We start from the raw sequence: 24,701 nt of genomic DNA on the forward strand, positions 1-24,701 counted from the left end.
CTCTTTTATGTTTTAAGATGTTTTCATGTGAAGCAACTGTCAAACATCTCATTGTGTCAAACACTTCTCATGTTTTTGTGATGTTTTATGTGATGCAACGGACTGTAGCACTGTGCCCAAGACAAATTTCCCCTCAAGGACAACAAAGTTTACTCTACTACTCTACATAATTGCTGACGATTTCTTGCAATTTCAATGGTGATAATGTGTCAAGAAACGTAGCAATGTGATAGCAAAGGGCAGGGAAGAAGAAGAGTAGCAAACGTGGATGTAAACAATGAAAAAAATTAAAGAATTGGCTTTGCAAGTTTTTTGAGAAAGGAAATTAATTCAGCTGGTATTTTTAGGTCTCAAGGATATACAATTCATTTTGGCCTAAAACACTGAATGTAAACATAATTGTGTTTGTTTATTTACTCCACCAGGTACAGTACCTTTATCTTAACCAAGATCTTTTACCATAGGGGAAAGTTGCATCACCTTCTGTGTAATGTTAATGAGTTTTTCATCCAGTGCTTAAAAATCTACTCTCTCAAAATAATATGGAAATAGGAAGGAGAAAGCCTGGTTCACATAACAGGTGTTTAAGTCTAATGTGGATTGAACAAAATGATGAAAAAATATATTCATTCAAATTTAAATCACATTTAAAAAGGCAGCTACACAGCTGTTTCATTAAGTTGAATGGCAGTGAAGAGAAACTTGATGTCACTTTTCAAAGACACCAGACAAAAAGAGACCAGACACTTTTCAAATTTTTCAAATTACAGCCCATAAATTCAAGTCAAAATGTCTGCAGATTTCAGACTATTTACTGTCAGTTCTCCATCAGAAATAGAAGACATCAACTGTGGTAAACTTAAGTTCACCCTGTCAATTTATCACCCTCTGTTCAAATATTTTATTAATTTTATCTCATGAGGTTTCTTCTCACGATGCTCCAGTTGTCATTTAGATGTTTTTTAATGTAACTTTCTCTAAACTAATTATAATGTTCTATGTTTTGAGATTTTTAATTTGCACACACGAACACAAAGTGCTAAGCAGTGGGTGCTGGCTACTGTCAGTTACACAACATTCACTCTTTTATTGACCTGTCATTCGTCTTCTTTCCTTCTGAAAGGATATTTCAGTCCTTCTTTTCTCTCTCTCACTCTACCCAGCAGGGCTGTCACTGACAAAAAAAAAAGAATCATACAGATCACATGCATCACACACACATCTGTAGACATATGTGGACACACACAAACAGTCACTTGCATCTTTCTCTCAACCAGCGTACACACACTGACATGCAAACACACACACATGAAACCCCCTGAGCAGATCAAGGCTTATCCACCCACAGTGGTGGTAGCCCAGCAGGATGATGAAGGCTTGGATCCAAAGTACCAGCTTATATCTCCAGATCAATGGCTGACCTCCCAAACAGCTACAGCCAGACTGACCAACACTCCACAGCTTTAAGCCCAGCCAAAGGCACTGCTCCAAGCTGCATGCTGAATATTATATCAGTCTAATGATTCTCCCCAGAAGCCCAGACTCTGTCAGCTTGTCAAGTTCGTTTTTTCTCTGTTGCTCTCTCTAGGTCTTTGTCAGTGTCTTTTTTTTTTTTTTTTGGGTGTCACTGCCTCGAACTCTGTATTTCTGCATGTGTCTATGAAGGTAAGGCGACCTGTTCTGGGAATGAAAGCAAAACACATAAAAGAGTAATATTTTTGGAGGAGCAGAAGGTGAATTTTAACATTCTGTAACGTAACTATCATTTCCAAAGCTAAGGAAGTGCTTTGAAATGTATGAAATCAGGAATGATACCACCACTGTTAGAGACTACATAGGGTTTTCTTCAGACATCAAGATGCCTTAAAGCTCCTTGGCCCAAAGCATAGCTCTCAACCAAGCATAAACTGCATAAACAGTCTCAAAATCTGACTGGCTTCAGAAAATACCGTTGAAATAAAACACACAGAGGTGATCACATATAGCATGAATAAAAATACATGTTTGATCATTTGAAAATGCAGATTCAACAAACACTAAATAAATGCGTAGGAGATTGTTGCTATTATTATTATTATTATTAGTTCTGTCAACTGAGATTAATGAGAGTTGTGTTTTTTTCTGCCTGTGTGTTTATCCCGTAACTGTATTTATTAAAATGTTAGTCCTGACGCATGATAAAAGTGATTTTACTTTTCATACTCACTACTGAAATACAAGGGGGATGTGGCTGTGGGTGTGGCCTCTAACAAAAAAAGCGTAAAGGATTCACTCACTGTGGCACTTTGTGTACAATATGAGGCACTGTTGACTTTCTCTAAAACTATAAAGGTGGCGGTCGTGCAGGCCTAACAGGCTGACTGCACTGAGTGTGTTTCAAGCGCGTTTTTCAGTCGTCCGTCTCATCATCTAACAGAACAGATATTCTTTCATTTTAATCAATACAGGAATCTGCACCGATCACGTAACAGCTTGTGCTTCACTTGCATGTAGTTGCAACTACAGTTGGGTGTAGTTGCAACCCAAAGCATATTTTACGCTTCTAGTCGATTTTCTTCTGACTTACGTGCTTAACTACACTGATTTTTTTATTGTAAGTGCTAGCAAAATATTTCTAGTGAACAGCAGTATTGTGGCTGAACGGATTCAGTGTAGACACTGATGAAGGACTGCAGCTGCTACTGCTGTGCTGCTGACATGATGCTTTCGCTATTTGGCTGGCACATACAATAGTCACTGAAAAAAGAGCTAATTGCTGTTGTAATAATCAGCTAAAGTGTTTAAAATTGGCATTTTGGCAATTTGGCATCTCTCATGTCTCATTTCAAGTTTAATATTATTATTAGTATTGGTTGTAGTTGCAGCAATGGTAGTAGCAGTAGCAGCATCATACCTTTGTTGTGGAGACTGGTAGCCACACTAGCAGCGTGACTTTAGGGATGGCAATGCCGGCCTGTCAGTCAGTCCAGCACTTGATCCAGACCAGTGTTTTCTATTACAGGGGAGCCCCAGAAGCAACAAAATTTCAATTTGGAGGGGTCTAAATAAATAACCGTTAGCATTTCTAATGGTCCCACTTCTAATCTAGTGCCATCATCAACATTTATTGTCCAATTTAGAGGGGATTCCCCCAAGAGGGATGGATACAGGTCATTCTGCTAACAAGGGGGATGGCATCTCTCCTCATATCGACTACTGGCTGTACTTTATGTTAAGCTAATTTGCAATTGTTAGCATGCTAACACTCTAAGAAAGTGAACATGGTAAACATTTCTTCTAAACACAAGCATGTTAGCATTGTAATCATGAGCATGTTGGCATGCTCAAAACATCGCTGTGCCTAATTACCACCTCACAGAGCTGCTAGCGTGCTGTAGATACTTAATCTTGTTCTGTCATTATGTTCATAAGTAGTATGGTAATTGCGTTTTATGTTATTCACCTTTAAAAGACATTCATGTAAGCTATTACAGTGCCCGACTATTTTGAGAGAGCAAGAGGGAGAAAGCTAAAGCAGAAAAAGTGGAAAAAGCTACAGCAGAAAAAGCACCAGGAGAAAAAACCCTCAGTCAACAGAGGTAACAGGCTTGCACAAATAACACCAGGCCAACTGCACAAACAGATCCTTGCTAATTTAGAGACACGGCTCCTCTGATTTTTTTCTGCCAAAGCAAGGCATCAATTGTTGTTCAAACGGTTAGCGTTTTGATATCATCTAGGACGGCGCTTGCCTTTAACTGACTCAAAAGCTCCCGTTAAGTTTCCTGGTTCAAATTTGAAGTGTTGTGAATGAAGCCAAAATCTGTGGCACAGTTCACATGGGGTAAGTCATTACTGAAGCACATTTTGTTACCGTAGGGCAAACAACAAATGTTTTTACGTTGAGTTAACTTATAGCGAAATCATGCTGGTTGCTTCCCTTGGTTTTTGTCTTTTACACCTTCTCTCACTCTCCTTGTTTATCGTTTGTTTGACTGTGTTTCAATCTTTGTGCATCTCTCTAATCCCTCTGTGGGTGAAGCAATTTTTTCTATAGCTGGGATGAGTTAGTGCGTTTTGTCTGCTTCTGTGGCTGACTGTCAGTTTCTAAAACAGGCTCCCGATGTATGACAACCACAACATTTCATCATTTCTCTCTCTCTTTATGTCTTTGCCTCAAGTCCACATTAAAATATGCATGACTTTGAGTTTGTGTTACAGCTGTCAAGTCTGTGGGATCAAACTAATCAAAGTAAATCCTTATGAGAAACATCAAGGATAAACAAGTGATTAGAAGGCCAAGCTTATGATTGTCTGTGAGAGTGAGAGAGACACCAACCCACAGTTAGCCAGCAGAGCTTATTCTGCCAGGACAGCTTCACTACCTAATCCTACCCTGTTTGTCAGTGCCTCTAGCCCTACATATATCAGCTTCAACTCAGACAGCAGGAGCTGGAGTTAACACTGTTGCAAAAGTTGGAGTAGAAGTGTTGCCTGAAGATGTTAACAACAGCATGATAACTAAAGGAATTGCAGCAACTGCAAAAAAAATTAAAACTCCCTCACGACAATCTCCTCTCATTGGTGCGCCAGTAGATTTATGATCAAATGTAATTTCTGTTTTAATGTTGAGTGCAGCCCTTAATGTAGAGAGCAGTGTCCCATTTGGCTTTATCAAAACTGCAAAGAAAATTCTCAATTGCCATCCAAATTTTTGGGGTCGAGGTTTTAGATGTCAAGGCTGATGTGTGGTCATAAGCTGCACAGTACATTCAGAACTTAATGGTTGTCAAGTGAATTTCATTCGCCCCAGAGGGCTTTACAATCTGTACAGCATACACCACCTACTACTGGTAATGGTGGTGGTCTGAGTTAAGAGCAACCAGTCATTATTTGTGGAAGTCTTGTTTTTTGAGTGTTAGAGCACATTATCTCGATTTATCAATTAAATATCACTGAATGTTCATAGGTAAGCATGTTTAATTGTTCTTCATGATTCTTTGTTTCTCTGTGCATATCCTAAGTGAAATGGGTGTCTATTGTAATGGACAGTAAATGTGAGTGCCTCAATATTTTTGAGATGATGATTAGTTAGAATTCCACTTCCATGAGTCGTAGGCATATGTTTGCGACAGCGTGCTGCCTAAACTAGCTGTAGTTTAGGCAGCAGAATAATTCTTATTTTATCTTGGTTAAATGACAAGGAGCTCAAATTTTACTAATCACGTACCACTGTGTGCAATTATCTAATGGTGCCAGAGACTGCACATTTTGGTTTCCAAAAATAATGTAGAAACTTCATGAAAACTGTGAGGAGCTCACAACTAATATGAAAGAGGTTTAAGATCTTTGGGAAATTTTAGATATTTTATTCTGGGTTATGTATAGTGTGAATCAAGTGAAAAGAGTTATTCAGTCTTGCTTGTTGCATCTGAGAAACACCATTTTTTCCCCATCTGCAGCTGATTCAGAATGCAGCAGAATAATGAGACCTAAAAGACAGCGAACCTAATCTCCAAATTCAGCAACTTTCAATATGGTTTCACCTAAATGAGCAGTGCAGTTCATTATAAGATTTTATTTATACGTTTATAGAGAGACAGAGAGAGAATAAAATAGTCTATTGCTTGAATATTGTAGATCTTGTTTTATTAGTTTTCACACTGCCGGTTAAAACAAGAAAGTGGCTGGTAAAAAAATTGAGTGGCTGGTAGATTTTGGAATCCACCAGCTGCAGTGGCACTTTCTTGGACAAAAAATTTCCAACCCTGCTCGAGACATCTCTATTTCAAAGTCTAGATTAAAGTGACTGATTGCACTTTTAATCAGAGCCTTACTTTTACTATGAAAGTAATTAGTTGGACCTTCTCTTATTTTGACAGTATAAAATAATAGAAATGGCGCAACCTTGTCTCCTAGAAATTACTATTATTGTTTTGTTGGAAACGTAAGGAAGAAATCTATTAACATAGTTGCAAAATGTTGTTGAGCCTACTGAACCTATCAGCAAAATGTCCACTGACAACGTGTTTCATTTCATTGAGTTTAGATGACACTCGCTGTTTCAATATGTAATTTCCAGTAACTACTTTGTTGTCGCACAGCTCTATGAAGGAGGCTATGGAGAGACATTAACACTTCTGGATGCCAAAAATACAGATATTTTTCTAACACAATGACATTATTTTATGTGGAGAAAACCGCTTTTTTTTTTTACCAGCTATGGGTATTAATAACGTCAGAGGTATGAATCTCCTCAGTATTAGTCACTTTTTTTCAAGTATTTGTAGCCTTAAAGCACTATACAATAATAATAATCATAGAAGTAATAATAATAGTATTAGTAATAGTAGGGGTGTAAAGATTAAGCAACACATATCCAAAAACTTACAAGAGATCCAGAAATATGGCTACATCGATATACAACGACATATCTGAACCAGATTCTGGGTGAAATTCAGCTTTGATTCATGGTGTATCATATCATTACAAAATAATCTGTATTGTTTTTGTATCAGATTGTGGACTATGCATCTTAATACAAGTTGAAACATCTAAGAGGGATAGATACACTTCCCTACCTACCGCGCACACTTCAGTAATCCTAACACTAGACCAGATACGGAGCACCGCTCTCTTGGGAAGATCCCACTCCAGCTTCTTTCATTCTCTCTGCTGCCCTTATGAAAAGCCTGCAGGACTTTCACAAGTTCAAAGCAACTACAGAGAAAAAACGAAGTGACCTCTGACCCCTGTCGATACTCAAAGTCTTGGGAGTTATCTGTCACTCTGAATGGTACGGCACATTCGTACGGCCCTCTGCCAAGCTGTGAGATCACAAAAATCCCTCGGGGACATGCAGCCTTTCCAAAGGCAGATGGACAGAGCGAAAGCAAAAAAAAAAAAAAAAGGCAGGCAGGCAGGCAGCAGGGAAGTGGCAGAGCAATACATTCTGGGCTTCCAATGGCCAATAACTTCATCAGTTTAGACACAAATTCAAGAGGAGAAATGTGATGGAAAATCATTATGGTAGAAAATACAAGGATTCAAATTACTTGCTGCAGGCAACTGGTGATTGCTTTGTGGTGGCAGGGCCCAATAGAGAGTAGGGTCTAAACAGTGAACAGTCTCCCCAGGCCGCAAATGACTAATTACTTATTAATGAGTAGACGAGGAAAGTCTGTGCTTTCAAAGTAAACAGTGGTGAGCAGGCCAACTGAGCAAACGGAACGAGGGAGATGGGTGAAGAAGGGCAGAAGAGGGTAAAGAGACTTTGAAGTGTACACTGAGACAGAATTGACTTTTAATTTAAGGCAAGAGTCTTCATTTAAATATAAAAACAAAGGAGGTTTTTGCCAATATTTCAGCACAAAGAGGAAGAACGTGTCAAGCTCAGGGAAAGCAAGAGTATGACAGAAAAGGAGAGCGCGTGTACAGGCAGAGAAAGGTTAAACAGCACAAAGAGGAGAGAGAAACCAAGGCACAGCGGCAGATAAAATACATGAAAAAGTCCAGATAAGTACAGAAATGGAAATGGAAAAGAGACATACCTATCTTGGATGACCTTTACCAAGAACTGAATCACAGAGGAGTGCAGTCAAGATAAGGCTAATACACTCAGTCGAACATCTTTATGCCAACCTTTTCTCCTGATGATATTTCAGCAAACATTGGCCAATAACAAACAGCCAAGACACACAACCTGTAAACTGTGTTCAGCATCCGAATCAGCTGACAGGAAGCTCTGTATCATGTCTGCATAACATCTGAATACCTCCAAACAGGCCTCAGCTAAATCCACTTCTTTATTCATAGCTACAAACACCAAACCTGCCTCCTTCACCTGCCAAATCTCTGAATAATAAAACAACTCGTGCCGACTGTTTGGGCTGGCACGGCATGAAGAATCTCATACTTATACCTTCACACTCTCAGATATTAGAAATTCATTTGCATTCATCAGCAGCACTGCCCCCAGGGGGATCTGTGGAAATATGTTGGATTGTTTAGTCAAAATTACAATACAGCTGGGGCAATTTATCTTTTGAAAAGCCTGTTAATTTGTTCAGGAGGAAATGGTGTTTTCATTTGCATGTTGAATAAGGAGTAACTGGAGAACCCTTTTCCAACCTGTTACACCACTCTCTCCATTGCTAATGAGGCAGAGAGCAGGGAATTACTGATTCTACCGGGAGCCTTTAGCATGACAAACACACCATGACTACAGTTGGCACAGAGCACATCCATGTGTATGTGTGTGTGTGAGTGTCAGTGTATCTGTGTGTACACATATGTCTGTATGTTTTTCCTGCAGCTGCAATTAAAAGCTTACAATTAAGTTCAAAATAATTACATTATATTAGTTAACATTAGATCAAATACAGCCAATTACACAATAAAGCAGAGAGGAATAATTGCCAATAAAATAGCCCTTTGGTTGTGTGTTAAGTGTGCTGATTTTGCTGTGCAGCTAAAGAGCTGGCTAGGCATCGGTATGTATGATAGTTATCATTTAAATATGTAACTCTACAGGAGGAACTGAAATTATTCCTACTTGAAATTATAACCCGCATTTATAGTAGAGGGTAGGAAGTAATGTCAGGTATAACTTTAATCTAGCATGCCAATGACACACAGTACTGTATATGATGATTATTATATTAAAGAGCTAAAAAAAATAATAAACAAGGTTATTTGTGGCTTTTAACTCAAAATTAATTATGAATGAGCCAAAAGAAAACAGTAAGCCAAACTTTATCAGCTGTCTTATTAATAGGGTGCTAAGATTTACAGTTTAGGAGACACAGACGACTAACTGACTCTACAGCCTCAGTGTTTTAGAAAACACATTTATATGTTTGCATATGTTTGTTCTCTATTTGTCCCACAGTACAATGTGGAATCAAGAAGGAAAAACAGCCAACATAATATTAAAGTTAAGAGTCAGTATATAGACTATGGTATATGGTAATGTTTACCATATTGAAATTAAAGTGTTTACACGTTTTGCAGAAACCCGATTCCTCTAAAAAGTTGAGCTTGCGTGATAGGTTTGATTGGTAACATTTTATAATATAGCCCGCGATTTACAGTGTAATTTTGTTGAAAGAATCAGGTACCACTGAAATACTTAAATGTAGGTACAGTGGAAGAAAAGAAGACTATGGGGGGCAGGGGAGAAACAATTGGGCATTTTAGAAGAAAGGAGAAATGAATTATACCCATAAGTATTTTTGTAAATATGGGTTCTTGAGGGTACAGTACTGGGAAACAAAACTTAGGGAAAATGGTTGTCAATAACACTGATATTTAGCGGTACCTATAAAGTGATTGTGGTACAATGTATTTCTCAGTTACAATATGCTACCAAAACTGCCGGGGTACAGTAAGGTAATGAAAGGGGCTTTGGAGAAATCTCTCTAAACTCAAATGGAGGGCTTATTGAAGAACACATAAGATATATGGTTTACATTGCCAAATCGATCACAGTGGTAGGCTACCCACCAATGCTGGGGTACAGCAATGTAATATTGGGGTAGGAAGCTCAAAGAAAAACTGTACAAATCTTGGAATAATGAGGGACTTGTCAATCATTTATGGAGTACAGGAACATACTTAAAGTATATGGGACTTAACAGGTTAATCTGCTTGATCACTGCATAGGCAATTTAGCCTACCGGCTTATTCTTTGTATTGTCTAAAGTGCAGGTGCTGTCCCTTATAGTAATGGATGAATAAAAACAAATGCTTTGATTCTTACAACAAAATTCCACAGTAAATTCCAGGCTGTATTATAAAGTGATACCGTTTGATCATCAGGTTAATGTCTTAAAGGGACATGTGGCAGCTAACTGGAAACTTCTTTTTAGTGCTACAACATTAGAGCAGAAACAATTGAGGAAAACTGTTGGTGTTTTTTTGTTTTTGGTATCAATGATTACATTTTTGTTATTTATTAACTAAAACACGAAAGTTGCTTTACTGTTACCAAAAAATAGTTTATTCACCACCACTAGCCTTGCTCTGGTTTGTGTATAAAATGACTGCTTTGCATTCAGATCACTGTGACATTTCTGCACAGCATTTAAACACTGAGATATGAGACTGAGGTCTATATTAACCACTGTGACCCAAAAGGTGGATGGGTAATCCATCTGAATCTAATGATAAATGTGCATGTAAGCTTGCTGATTGTATACTGCTCTCAAACAAGCTAACAAAACAGACTAATAAATCATTTCACACATTATGCATCTTTTAATTGGGAAAATTATTAGCCTTTGGAAATCTACTCCACATAATCAGTCAAAAAGAAAAAAATGTTTTAGTCTTGTTGTCATACAACACTAGCAGTGATAGCAGTAGTAGTTTGCCTTGCCAATGGGGAAGGTAGTCAAATTAAGAGCAAAATCATAACTGCACAGAAATTTTGAGGCATGTCATCTCGCTTTAGGTTTTGCTGAGAGTATTAGAGAAAGTGTACAATGAGCCTGAAAAATTCAAGGTGCTCTGTCCAGGTAAATGCAAGTAATCCTATGTCAATGAATCAGTTTGTAAACAATATATTAAGAGGATTATACACCACATTATTTTCTCAAAGTCCTAAAGAATTTTACATTCATATCAAAAAAATCCATAAAAGAGTAAAAGGAGTAAAATTAAAAGTAAAAACAATCTACTGATTCCATCTGACAGCAGCGCATGTAGTAAAAAAGGCTATAGAGAGAAACTCTCAGTATTGTTTTGTCACAAGTTACAGCAGACTGTGGTGGAAGAGAGGGGGGAGATGGCAATATGACTGCTATTTAAATTAAAGAGCTGTATAGTTTGTGCAGGGATGTGCAATAGTTCATAAGGTACAAGGTTATATATTTGTCAACACAAAGTTGTATAATGAAATGAAAGTTTGTAGTCCGTTTATGCTACACACATAGAACATAATGGATAATTAAATTCATATTAAAATAGGGTAACATAAAATAAATTAAATAAAACTAAATAAAACAATATATACAGTTACTTATATACATAGTCTATATACATACACGTAAACACCCAGGAAATAATTCTACAGCGCATTTTTTGAATTTGCGTCTGGTGGAATCTAAACAGCAGATAGAGATAGAGATGATAATGATATGGTTTCCATCTTCACATAAAAAGTTCAACATTTGTGGGACAGTGTCCATCCACTTTGCCTGCATTTGAGCACCAAGCATCATCAATGTAAACCATAAACTGTATAAAGTACACAGAATGAAGTTTAAAGAATATTTGCAATGGGCAAGATACTAGTCCAGAAGATGTGCATTAATGTAATGCATTGAGACAGGACTGTAGACTTTACGTTAATATAACGTGTAGGGAGGGGTTAGGGGGGTATGGGAATCAGTGTCAGTAGGGGTCCCAGGCCTTACTGATGAGGTAAGCTGCGGATAGGAAGATGCTGTTCTTTTGGTGTGAGCCTCCTGCGGTCCATCAGGAGGAGAGGGGTCTGAAACTATTTTTGTTCAGGGTGGGAGGGGTCAGCCACAATCTTTCCTGTACGCCTCGAATGATATGCTGCAATCTGTCCTTGTTCTTGGCAGTGGCAGCAGCGTACCAGATGGTGATGGAGGAGATGAGGATGGACTTGATGATGGCGGTGTAGAAGTGCACCATCATTGTCTTTGGCAGGTTGAATTTCTTCAGCTGCCGCAGGAAGCACATCCTCTGTTGGGCTTTCTTGGTGAGGGAGCTGATGTTCAGCTCCCACTTGTAGGCAGACTCATCCCCACCAGAGAGGAGCCCATTGAGGGTGGTGTCATCCGCAAACTTCAGGAGCTTGACGGACTGGTGACTGGAAGTGCAGCTGTTGGTATACAGAGACAAGAGCATAGAACGCAGCCTTGGGGGGAACCGGTGCTGATGGTCCGGGAGTCAGAGACATGTTTTCCCAGCCTCATGCTGCCTCCTGTCGGACAGGAAGTCTGTGATCCACCTGCAGGTGGAGTCAGGCACAATCAGCTGGGAGAGCTTGTCCTACAGAAGAGCTGGTTTGATGGTATTAAAAGCAGAGCTGAAGACCACAAACAGGATCCTGGCATAGGTTCCTGAGGAGTTCAGGTGCTGGAGGATGAAGTGGAGGGCATTATTTACTGCATCGTCTACAGACCTGTTGGCTTGTAGGCGAACTGCAGCGGGGTACAGGAGTGGGTCTGTGATGGATTTGAGGTGTGACAGCACAAGGCGCTCAAATGACTTCATTACCACAGAGGTCAGGGTGATGGGTCTGTAGTCGTTAAGTCCTGTGGTCCTTGGTTTTTTGGGGACGGGGATGATGGAGGTGGAGGATTAGAAGCAGGCTGGCACATGGCATGTCTCCAGTGAGGTGTTGAAGATGGTGCCTTAGCCATTGTTCGAAATAACCCAGACTGACCGTACCAAGAACGCTGTCTATAAACACACCCACACCAGAACATAGGCAAACATTGGCAAACAGTATGCAATCACATACAGCGAGAGAGTGAAGCAGAACCATGACGTTCAACATACCAGGATCCACACACATACACTCTAGTGATCAGAACTTGAATTACACCATCATCATGGGTATCAAGTGCTTAAAGGGTATTTTAGAGGGTTTTTTTTTTTGTCATCAGGAAATCCAACAACTGAGAGAAAAAGACACTGAATAGCGCCACAGGTTTAATCCTGTAAGATAAAAGCAATGCGCAACAAAGCTGACGCAAGATTAATCATCAGCGTTCGGATGTTCAGTTACAGAGTTTGGTAAGCTGGCAGTCAAGTACTGTAAAGTAGCCTGTGATTTTCAAACACTTTGAGGTTTAATCTTTTGGTTGCTAATGAGGTATTTTGGTTGAATTTCTGTGCTATCCCAACGGAAAACATAAAAAAGCTGAACTTCTGAATGTTTCGGGGTGCAATACTGGTGCAAAAAGGCACTAAAGGAAAAATACCGCCTTTAAAGTTCCCATTTATACACATGCTGACAAATATGATAAACACACACTGTGAGCGCTAATACTTCATGGGAGTTCATCATCACTGGAGTGAGAGAAAAAGCAATGAGGCTTTTTGGCAGATTTCCTGCTCACCCAGGGTTGACAAATTGCCAAGGCTCTCTGTCACAGCTCCACTTTAAGGCTGCTAACTGTTTCATCTGCAATGATTTAGATCTCAGACATAAAAGTAGCCCAGTGGAAATGCATATTCCTTACACGTTAATTTGCATCACACAACATGGAGCAATTACAGTCACTTTGAATGGTAATTTGTACGAGACAAAGCTCAATGAATCAATAACTACTTTGTTGTTGTTGTGTGGAATCACCTGAGGTACAATATTTCCTTAGACAGTCAATTTTGAAGGTGAGTACATGAAAACAACCTTCATAAATAGCACAAAGGCATAATTAAGATGTTATCCAGTCAAAACAATCCCCTCTAGACTGTCAAAGATGCAGTTTGGAAGGTGTGAAGCATTATGATATCTCTCTAATTTCTTTCCAAAATGACTTGGAAGGTTACAATACTCACAAACAAACCTTCTCTGTAAAACATTATTTCCAATATTTAAAAAATATTCCTTCTACAGCAGCCAGTAAATCTCATCTAAAGAGAAGCCGCGCTAAATGTGAAAAGATTTAGCGTAAAAATAGTGGTAGGAATAAATTTTAAAAAAAATCTGTAAATGTGGTACCTAACCAAAATGACTCCTTAACTGTAAGCAGAAAAAAACAGTACCATAAATTAACTCTCTTCAAACTTTTCTCTCAGTTTTCAGCTTTTTACTTAAGTTGAACATCACTGAAATATCCCGTGCTTCCACTTGCAGAAAACGTTGAAACAAAAATCAAGAGGTTTCAAGTTGGTCTAGAGCCAAGACTTGGTGTGTGGCAAGCTCTTTCTTTGTCCTTGAAATTGTCTGCCTGCTGAAATTAACATTTTCTCTTTCTTGCAAAAGCAAAGTAGGACAAGGATGTGAGAGTGTTGTTCGTCTGTTTTGTTTCACACAATAAAGCTATGTAATTGATTGCATGAGATTGCACGACATTATGTTTTTCTGATTAGTAGACAAATGACCTAAATAAACAAGGTAAATAAACTAACTGATGCTGGGCAGTTGACTAGCAGTGTCATGGAAACGTTGTCCGTGGACTGGAGTATGGTGTGGCGAATCGAAAGCTTATCATACACACAGTTTCTAGTCTCTAACGCCAGAGGTTAATGCTGGATTTTTGTCCACTGCATTCTATTTTGATTAAACAAGCTGTTTTAAATAATGTTTCCAAACCTCAGCAGTATAGTATTGTAAATACATGACTGGACTATAACTGTGTTGCCTACTAACTCTTGAACAAGAAGGCAGATTTGACAAGTTTGCATAGCATAGCTACATACAGTACAGTATTTTAGGAACAAAGAGACAAAGAGGCATTGTACTAGATTAGTTATACCCTGCATGATTCATTTGAGTATATGACTCAGACAAACAATGACTAAGAATTTCTTGAGAAGATTCTTCCTGTTTTATGCCTCAGCACAATTTTACACATAAGTGACAGATGGGTTTGCTATAAATGTTGTTGTGTATTGCAAGATTTGTGGTTGTGGAGTGTTCTCATAGGTTTTGTCTATCACTCTGCTTCCTCTAAAAGCCTATCAATGCCTTCTTTTCAACTGCTTGTATGTCCAATGATTTCTATTCAAATTAGTTTGGAAAATGAGAATACATTAGTAGAGCAACAGAGTAAACTGTGTTCTCCCAGGAGGAGGCTGACTCACCTGAGGGTGAAAATTTGCACTGAAGAGAGTGTGGAGAGAGCCAGAAAAGTAGAAACTGTTTCTCTCTGCCGAATGGGTTTTGATGGGGCCATCACTACAAAGTTATTGTCCAGTTTCAGCTCCGACAGTGGCTGAAACAGCCTGACACTCCCAATACGCTGCATAGGTGTATGCCCTGCAAAATAGCCCATCGGCCTCTGCTGGTCTGTGCGAACGGAGCTGCCCTTTCTTGAATCCTCTGAGCTGCAGTCTCCACTGTCCGTGGTTTGAACCATGTAGTAGAGCTCCACAGGAGTGCCCTGGGCATGCTCAGATACCCTCTGCCTGCCTGGCCTGACGGTGGGGGGGCTGAACCAGCTGGCTAGGGGCTCCAGCTCGGCAACACATATCCCCAGCTCACCTTTTAGCCTGCATGTCCCACGCACCTCTTGAGTCTCATGGAAGGCGAACATCCTGACGCAGGGCAGCTTGTGGATGGCGCTGTAATCATCCCAGTCCCTCCCTGCAATGTAGAACAACACTTGAACCTTTGGCCAACTGGGGTGAATCCTCTCACTGATAATATAGGTGTGGACCTTCCAGTTGAATGTAAAGAGAGGTGACGATGATGCGGATGTTGGCCCTGACGATGAACTGAAGGAGGGTGTGTTAAATGGCCCTGGCAGGGTCTGCAGCAGCTCCAGAGGGACAGGCTGCTGGACAGACAGCGGCCCATAGCTAGCATTGACAAAGGGCATCTGCCGGGCCTGGTGGATGAAGAAGGACTCTGTGCGAGCCTGCAGGCTGGAGTTCCTCATTAAGTCCTGGTTTGCCTCCTGTAGGAAGAACGCTGACTCAGCATTGAGGATCCGGTAGCTGACAGGCAGATAGATTGGCGTGGGGCCGTACCTCTGCAGGCCCTCCAGGATCACCTTGCTGTTCACCACTGAAACAGAGAGAGAAAATGACAATGAAGGAGATGTTATCTACCCGTCAACCTTTGTTTCAGCAACTGAGTTAAAAACACCTGGAATAATCCAGCACAGGTCTGGTCATGCATTGTGGTACTTGAAGATGTATGAGGAAGATTGATTGTGTAAATCTTATCAATAAAACCTGAGCCAGCTATGAAATCAAAGAGCAGAATGAGAAAAATTGGAGGAAATAACTCACGACCTGGACGGCAACGCTTCACATTTAACATAGCATGTGCATGAATTGCCTCCAACCTGAGGCAATCATATCTACAGTCAGTTCTAGTGGTGAATGTTAAATGGTTTGTTGGAGACATTTCCATATGATATCACTTTCATGAGCCGCTGCTCTTATTTAAAAGAATTTGTTAGACTCAATTCAAAACACTTGCGTCTATCTGAGTCGCTTGCTTATCAGGCATGTCCACATTCCCTCCTGCTCTCGATCCTTTTTTATTATGAAACACTAACTCGATCTGTTTTTCTCTCTCCTTCAAATTTTCCTTTTCTTTTTCTATCTCCTTCCTGCATCCTTCCCTCTGTCATTTCAACCTCCTCTTATGCTTCGCTACTGTCAAGTATGGAAAGTTGGCATCAAATGCCTGGTCAGATTCTTAAGCTGTGTCCCAATCCCATACTACATTAGTAATTCTAAGCAGGTTATGAGTATGTAGTGCATTCACACTGGAAAACTGACAAAATTACATACTCAAAAAAGTCACTATGTACAGAATATACTACAAAGAATTGTCACTGTCCCACAATGCAATACATAAAAAGAAGCTATTCACAGGTGTTTTTATATTTCTGTTTGAATTTACATTACACATTAAATATTGACGCTCTGAGAAAGCTGGCATATGTTTGTTAATGAAAACTAAAAGATGAAAACCTTATATTACGCATGCTTAGGCAGGGGTTTTCAAAGTTCTGACACTGTGGCAGAACTTAGATCATATTGGCACCAGCATTGAAAAATATTTAAAATGATACCCGGCCTTTGTTGTCTCTCATTCTCTCTTTCACTTTCTTAACGGTTTTATTCACAACCACAGTACACTTCTATATTAAACCAACTATCATGCCCATCCAAACTCACCAGACCCTGCGTGGCCCTAAAACCTGCTTCCATCCCTCCCTCTCAATCCTGCAAGTCCTCCCCACCCCCCTCTCTTTGCCATCAAGCTCCAGATATTTGGACTGATGGAGTAGCCCATGAGTGCCCATTGATTTTCTGTCCCGAACCCTCCGTGCTGCTGGAGACGTGGCGTGGCAGTGATTTGTGACAATCCATGGCAGCAGAGCAATGACCGGCTCTCCAGATGGACAGAACCAGCATCAGAAACATAAGCAGCACTTCAGAACGAAGCATCTCAGCTCTGACACAGAAGAGGGAGGAAACAAGGATGTAGTGAAGGTTTACCCCACCTCCTCAAAACCCTGTTTCACCTTAAGGGATATCTTGTCTGGTTCTGTGCCATGCATTAGGCTATTTACAGTAATAGATCAGACAGCTCCTGGTGCTGAAATGACGTTTTCATTATCTGCCTTTCATTTGAATGTCTTTGAGAGATGTCTCTGTATCAAAAGGCGCTGTCTTTGACTGTAACCCAGCCTAATGGGGGGGGGGCTAATGAATCGATCAGGGAGTCAATATCCAATCCTTCTTCATCTGTTCTAACTTTTAAGTCGAGGTATACTGGAGCAACTAGGTCTATTTTGGTATATTACACAGGTGGGTTGAAACTTCAATGGCAGGAAATAAAAAATCATGGCATCCATTTTTAAGGCAATTTTATTCCCTAATAAATACAAATATGTTCAAAATACGGCCTGTGTCTCTACCACAGCTATGAAAATTGGGTTTGGTTGCCCAAATGAAAAACAGCTGAACCTAATTACAGACCTCTATTCTATATAATCATCTGCATTAATAGCAAAACGTCTGACACTGATATGGGTAACAAAGCCATGAAAATAATGAAAATGAAACATAAATATAAATTAGTTGCACTGTAATCAGTTGCTTTTTTGTTTGTATTCATGTTGCGCACCTTCTTCAAACTACTCGAACTCCTGAGTTAAACTGCATTTATATACACCGCTGTATCCCTGATGGGGAGGAATGCTAAAGGATGTAAAGACCTCCACTGAGACAGTTTACTGTAAGTAACTACTGATACACAGTTTTGACTGAGAGAATGATGTTTACCTTTTAAAAATGACAAAACACAGCAATGTCAAGAGGGAAGTAGGTGCTTAGATGGTGCTGGAGCATGCTTACAGCACAGTGAGAGGATTTTCCAGTCTCTCTGTTTCTCTGGGGGATGTGACACACTGTCCTAGTTTCCACTTACCATGACACAAACGAAACCAAATACCTCATTACAGCAGAAAAATGTTGTAATTTGTAACTTCAGATTTATAATATGTCCCCTTCTATGACACCAATAGGACGTCGTAAATAGAGAGGCAAAGCCGGTGTGATTTGCAGCCCTGGGTTGCCCTTGGATTTCATGTCTTCAGCTACTGTACTTGTAAATCATGTCTGCAGGACTGTTTCTGCAAATGAAAAAGGGAATGATTTGTGCAGATAACTTAACCCCTGTGGTAAATCCTAGCTCTAAACTCTTGTGGAGGATTTCTGGGCACTGCCAACCCCTCAGGACGTAGGCTGAGGAGTCTGATCACATATCAAACATGCAGCTGAACCCGACTGGCCTCATCATTAGACATATGTTCAGGATTTAATGCCGTGATGTTATATTCACGTAGGGGCCCCACAAGAGCATGGGACTCCAAATTAAAATGCTTTTAAAGTATTTTCCATGGAATTCCTACAACATGCAGCAACCAACTTACCTAAAATAAACTCTCAAAATGGTATTAAAGCATTCATGTCCCCAAGACAGCCATGTGTGGCTTCAAATCAAACAGTTTCTTATAATCACCTGTTCTCATCCCTGGCGACCTGAGTAGAACTTTACCCAAGAAATATAATCCCTTCATCTTGCCTCTCTCCTCCTACTCCTCCTCCTTTGCTCATCCTATCTTTATCCTCCACCATGTGTGCATCTTGCAACCACTCCCTGATCAAACATATTAAGTTGGCCCAACTTTAGTAATACATTAATCAAACAGATTTTCTTATAAGGAATCTATAGAGAGAGAGAAGTGATCGAGGTAAGAAGTGGGAAGATGAACAGCAACAGGGGATGGAGTGGGGAAGTGGGAGGTGGTGATGATGGTGGAGTGTCTTCTCGCAAGTGTTCAGAAAAAGTCAAAAGATTACAGCACAGCAAGATGATGTGCATGGCCCACATGCCTCCTTCATTGTTGGATTCAGTTTAAAATTAGACTTGTTTTTCTTGTAGAGCCATCTCAAACACTGCAGAACATTGCTCTCGCCTGCTTCAGAAACACCTGTACACAAGTTCACTGCTTTCCAACCTGCTGATGCAACTCTTACTGTCTCTCCTCTCACTGGAAGAATACAAGTGGTCACTGACAAGGCTAAAATCTAAATCTGGTCCATCTGTCCGTTCATCCATTATCCATTATTTACCCCAAACAGTTCTGTTTTGGTCCATAATTGGCTCAAAGGAAAAGTCTAGCAATATTCTGTATGTCTCTTATTGTCAATAAATCCTATGAAAAGACAAGAACCAGCAATGAATTTATCCTGCTAACAAGCAAAGCCTGGTTTAACTTATTCCTCTGTGCCATAGAGCTCAATTTTCTGTCTATTAAAAACATATCAGTGTGCCACACCTTTGCACTGGGTGACATGTTACCTCATTACCATGAACATGGGCACTGTAGTTTATTTAGACTCAATCTCACAGACACTGTCCAGGTGCCCAAATTAGATTAATCCACAGCTGAAAATAGTCCTCAACAAATACATTATTTCTGTTTGAGTAACATTTGATGAATCCTTCCATATCTTATAATAATGTGTCTTTTCAATTTTCACTTTCAAACAAAACAGTCTAATATGAGTTATCTTTTCAATAGCCACAAGGACTTACAAAAACAATGAAGATGGACCTAACCAGCTATATGCAGTTATTGTAAGAAATAAAAGAGGGTCCTTATTTCAGAAAATCACCCCAAGACACCTGTTAAGCTGCCCATAATATGACATTTTCATGCTGTTTGATGCAGTTATTTGTTCCTCTGTGCTCCCACTTTTGTATCAGGAAGTACCAAAGTGTTTTAGTTTACTGATTATGGGTTTTAAAAAGGAAGGCACATCTTGTTTTGTGTCTTCTAATACAGACATTTAAAAAGCTTTTGAAATCCCAAATTTCCACAAGGTAAAACATTAAGACGTGATCTTTACGTGGCATTTTCTTTTGTTAAACATTTGCTCTATGTGGGAGCTTGCTCTGCAGAGGAACTGCTGAGGGGACCTTGAAGTCACCATCAATGGACCTACTGTCGGTCAGTATGAGGGGTAACTTTTTCTTTTTCAGCCACAACAATGGAATGAAAAGGGTATTTTGGGATCTTAGGGGGCTGGATATAAATGTCAGCTGCTGCTCAGATGGAGAAAATGCCATTGGCAAAGTCAAGAAGTTTAAATACCTTATCAAAGACAGTTTCTGATAAAGTCTTGTGTGCACACAAAGGGGAGAGAATCTCTCCAAAACCACTGAGCAGCACGACAATTAGCTAAGCTATTGAAAACCGCCCAAACTATTTTAATTGTTGTATTGACTGAAGACTGATTTGAACAAATTCAATCGAGCATTATAGTACCATAATACTATTTAAAAAACTGAAAAAAATGCCATCAATATACTTTTTTCTCTGTACAAAACAAATGCCTAATTTATAAGAACCAAGAAGAAGAATGTCCAATACACATACAGTATATTCATTATGCTTAGGCTCATCTATTTACAATCTCAAAAGCACACTTTGAACCTTCTTAAATTCATTGCAGGCTACTAGATATAAAACCATCTTCAGTGGCTAACAATATAATCCCCTGGTTAGTGAAATGTCCTGGGTGAGAGCTCAACACAAACAAAACACACAGGAACTCTAATCGCTCTAAGTGCCCATCACATGCACCCTGACACTGCAGGAGAACCAGGGCAGAGCAGACAGCCCACTCCCAGCTGGAGGTTAATCACATCACATAAACGCTAAGCACACCTCATCTTTCATCACTAGGCAACACATTTATGCAGCAATCGATAGGTGGGATCATATTTTCCCCTTTCAGAGAAATGAGGGAAAATGAAGTATTGTGACCCTACCAAGATGGATGGGGCAGGGCTTCATATCTTACAAATATCAGCATTGAGTCTGAGCCTCGTGTTTCTTCAAAACTTGAGTTGTTTTCGTCTCTGACCAATCTTATGGCCTCTTTAGTTCCAAAAATGATCTTTGAGTCATTTCTGTCGATAAATTCCTTGAGACTGAACATAAGTCATTTAGCAGCATGCTCGTCATCTCTCTTTCTCCTGAGCACCTGCCTCTCATCTCACCTTCCGAGCACACAACGCATATAATCACATCAATACAGATATATTAGCGGGGCCACATGCCGTGTTCCTCCGGGACTGTTGGTCTGCATGAAGAGAGTAAAAGACATTCCTCACTTTCACATAGGCAGCCATAATCTCATAAATGAAGCTGCTGGCAGCAAATGTACATCGCTTAGCAATAAAGAGGGATTCGTCACAAAGGCATAATTATTCATTTGCATATTAAAAATAGATGTTTTAACATGTTCTGAGATTATGGGTTCAGTAGGGGTAATGTTAAATACTGCTAAGTCAGACAAAGAAAAATTGAGCCTTTGTGATAAATCCCTCTTTATGTGAAATATGTTAATATATTTGAAATAATGAACATTTGCTGGCTGTGCCGCCCTTCAATAGCTAATTAAGTAAAATAAATGAAGTAGGCTAAAAAGAGGATTAAAACAATTTTAAATGATACAGTTCATCATTCTTTGAACATGCTTTCTACCATTAGTGGGTCTTGAATAGGTAACCACTGTAAGTCCTGGACCCCAAAATTTGAATACTGCCCATTTTTTATGCTCTGTGATTGAAAAGTTCAACATTATCATCAAGGACACAGCCAAAAGAAAGCTAAAATTTCCTCCTTGTCTCTGCTGAAATGGAGATTCAGAGAGTAATTACATATTACATGGTCTAAACAATGCTGAAAATGAGTTGTTTGTAAGCTGTCACTTCTTAAACAGCCAATGTGTTGCACCACAAGCTGCCTCAATTAGATCCAAAAGGCTGTTAAGAATGACATTTAAAATCCATCTTCCTTCTCTGCTCACTTGGAAGTAATGTATTTCAGTGTTACTGGAATCTTAAAGAAACACTAATGAAACTGAAAAATATAAACCTCCCATCTGGGCATTAGTTATGCCCGACTCGGGAAAACTTCCAGCAGCTTCCAAACATTTCTTTGTCTGCATAAAGAAAATTTTTCCCACTCATACTGCAAGGCATCGCGTCTCCCTGGTGGGGGTAGTGAGCAACAGCAATGAACAGCTATTCGCCCGTTGTGCAGAGAGGAAAACAACCTCAAACCTTTCTGCCTTGAAGACACATTTGGGACATGAATGGGCTTTTTATGACACTTCAATTCTGTCCATTGCCTGTGACCCTAGTGTTGTGCATTGTACAGAGTCAGGAAGGGAGGAGGTGAATGGCGGAGTCACTAAGGAGATGGCGGTTGCTTAGATGAGATGAACTAGGAGACGAGAGCTCTTGAAGGAACGGAGCAGAGCAGCAGTTGGCCTTCCTAAGAGGGCACCCACAGGGGTAATCGAAGGCTTTAACTTTAACTATGTGGGCTCTGCTGTTGTCATTTAAGATCACGGATTGCCTCGGTGAGCTTATGAATGTGACCAACTCTCTCTCAGTGGAATAACCGCACTTTGAAAGTGAGTCAAATAAAAGTAGTGACAGTGACAGATGATGCAGTGGTGTGCTTAGACGAAGGGGGATCTGTGTCATAAATAACGGCAACTCTCGCACATGATAATCATATACAAGTGAATCCATTTCAGGTATACTGGATAATCTACACTGGGGATGTTTTTGTGTGTGCAAATATATGAAATCAGATGCAGTTAAGTGGGTAAGAATAATGCAGTGAGTTGGCAAAAAGGAGCAGGGTGAGTAATGTTCTGGCATTTCCAGCAAGGTTACATTGTAAGAAAGTCAATGGGCCTTGGACATCAGACACTGCAGCTGCTCCAGGAGCTCAAATAATGCAAACCACAATATTATTTATGTTCAGAAGAAGGGATGGGAAGGAATTCAGTACAATCGCTTACTGTCTTTAAATACAAATGTACGCATGGAGAAATAAGTTATTTCATAATTTCAACAAATCACACACGCACAAAATCACATTTTTATATTACCAAGTAAGTCAATGAAATAAACATCAGTTAGGTTATTTAATGTGTAGCTTTTACAGTACCTTTTAAAGCATGAATAATTAGGCAAAAGATAATGAGAAGAACCTCCAGGATATTAGATTATGGTTACTAATAATAATGCAGTGTGGTGGGCAGATGTTTAATGTCTTCATGTATTGATAAGAAATCATTCTTATCCAAGCATCTGAAAATCCACAACTGAGAAACAAAGATTATAGCAGGACACTACAGGGCACTCGATAGTTCTTTTCCTTAAAGTACTGAGGCCTAAGTGTATTTATCCTATTGACAGGTAGAATAGTAGAGAATGAATGAATGTCTGTTATTTCATCTTCCTCTATAAAAGTGTTTTTTTTCTTCATATCACACAGACAGAAGGACAGCTCCATTGGTCCCTCCATAATCTCTTTAAACACATATCTGCATAAAAATGCAGAATCTGTAGGCAAGGGACAAGATTTTGGTATCAGAAGCATTCTGGTTTCCGTTTGTAGTCCGAGTAGTATTGACCAATCACGATTAAGTGGGCTTTGGTTGCATGCAGGTAAACAGTCCGAAATGCAATCTCGGAACCCATCGGCTATCACCTGACGACAATTTAGCTTTTTATCTCGGAATCCTAGAGATTAGCTTTTTATTAGCTTTTTTAAATTTAAATTTATATCCATTATCCGGATATCCACTGGCTACACTGGAAGCCCCAAAACATTGGCCGTTGCCCCGAGAGGCTAAATCGTTGTCATACGATAGCCGATGGGTTCCGAGATTGGTCCCTCTATAATAACAGGTTGTAGAAATCGATGTAAAAAGGGCCGCCAAGGTAAGTGAATGCGTCTTCAGTTAGAGACACGCTCTTGAGTTAACATTTTATAAGGAGGAGAAGTATGATGGGTTGTATAGTGAAGCTGAAAAAGCGAATCTCAAGCTCTACATGGCAATACTGGAGAACAGTAATGTAAAACAATGACATTTTACAACGCTGTTCTAGTAAAAGTAGTCTAAGATGTTAGCGATGCGGTCTGTGGACGGCTGTAATTGCACAAAGCTCCTGCAGAAGTCAGTTTTTACAGCTCAAGGATCTGTATCTGCTGCCTGGTGGAGGGGGGATTTAAACAGGAGTCGAGGGCTTGTTAGGGGTTGTGTGCTACAATATAATGAGTGCTCTACGTGTGAAAGCATATGTGTTGAGGTTTATGTGGATGGGAGTAGAAAATCCAATGATCAGACCACGCAGTACAGACATGCAACGAAACAAGAGTACAGGTGAGAGGAGATATGGATTGTGCATGTGCTTATAATGCATGTGTGTGTAGATTGTGTGTGATTATTTGTCTATGTATGTCTGATTGCATGTCATAATGTGCATGCTTGTGCTGTAAATGTATGTGAATGTGGGATCTTTGCTACTGTATTATGTATTTGTGTGTGACTGAGTGCACATTTATACGTGTGTATGACTGTCTGCGCATGAACACACTTGGAACCGCTTAGAAACAACTGTCATGAAGCCTCAGGAAAACTCCATCAGCAGAAATTTAGATTTTGAGCCAGCA

The 24,701-nt window shown here is 39.8% G+C and overlaps 1 protein-coding gene across 2 annotated transcripts in view; it reads right to left on the bottom strand.

The window, feature by feature from the left end:
* LOC122865837 (transmembrane protein 132C-like) overlaps nt 1-24,701 on the bottom strand; it is a 154,692-nt gene that overhangs the window by 86,326 nt on the left and 43,665 nt on the right. For both annotated transcript variants that reach the window (XM_044174743.1, XM_044174744.1), the window contains exon 3: nt 14,767-15,691. In XM_044174743.1, coding sequence (XP_044030678.1) covers nt 14,767-15,691 — 925 coding nt within the window. The remainder of the gene's footprint in view (nt 1-14,766; nt 15,692-24,701) is intronic.

Source organism: Siniperca chuatsi, linkage group LG18 (assembly GCF_020085105.1).
Source record: "Siniperca chuatsi isolate FFG_IHB_CAS linkage group LG18, ASM2008510v1, whole genome shotgun sequence".
Lineage (NCBI taxonomy): Eukaryota > Metazoa > Chordata > Actinopteri > Centrarchiformes > Sinipercidae > Siniperca > Siniperca chuatsi.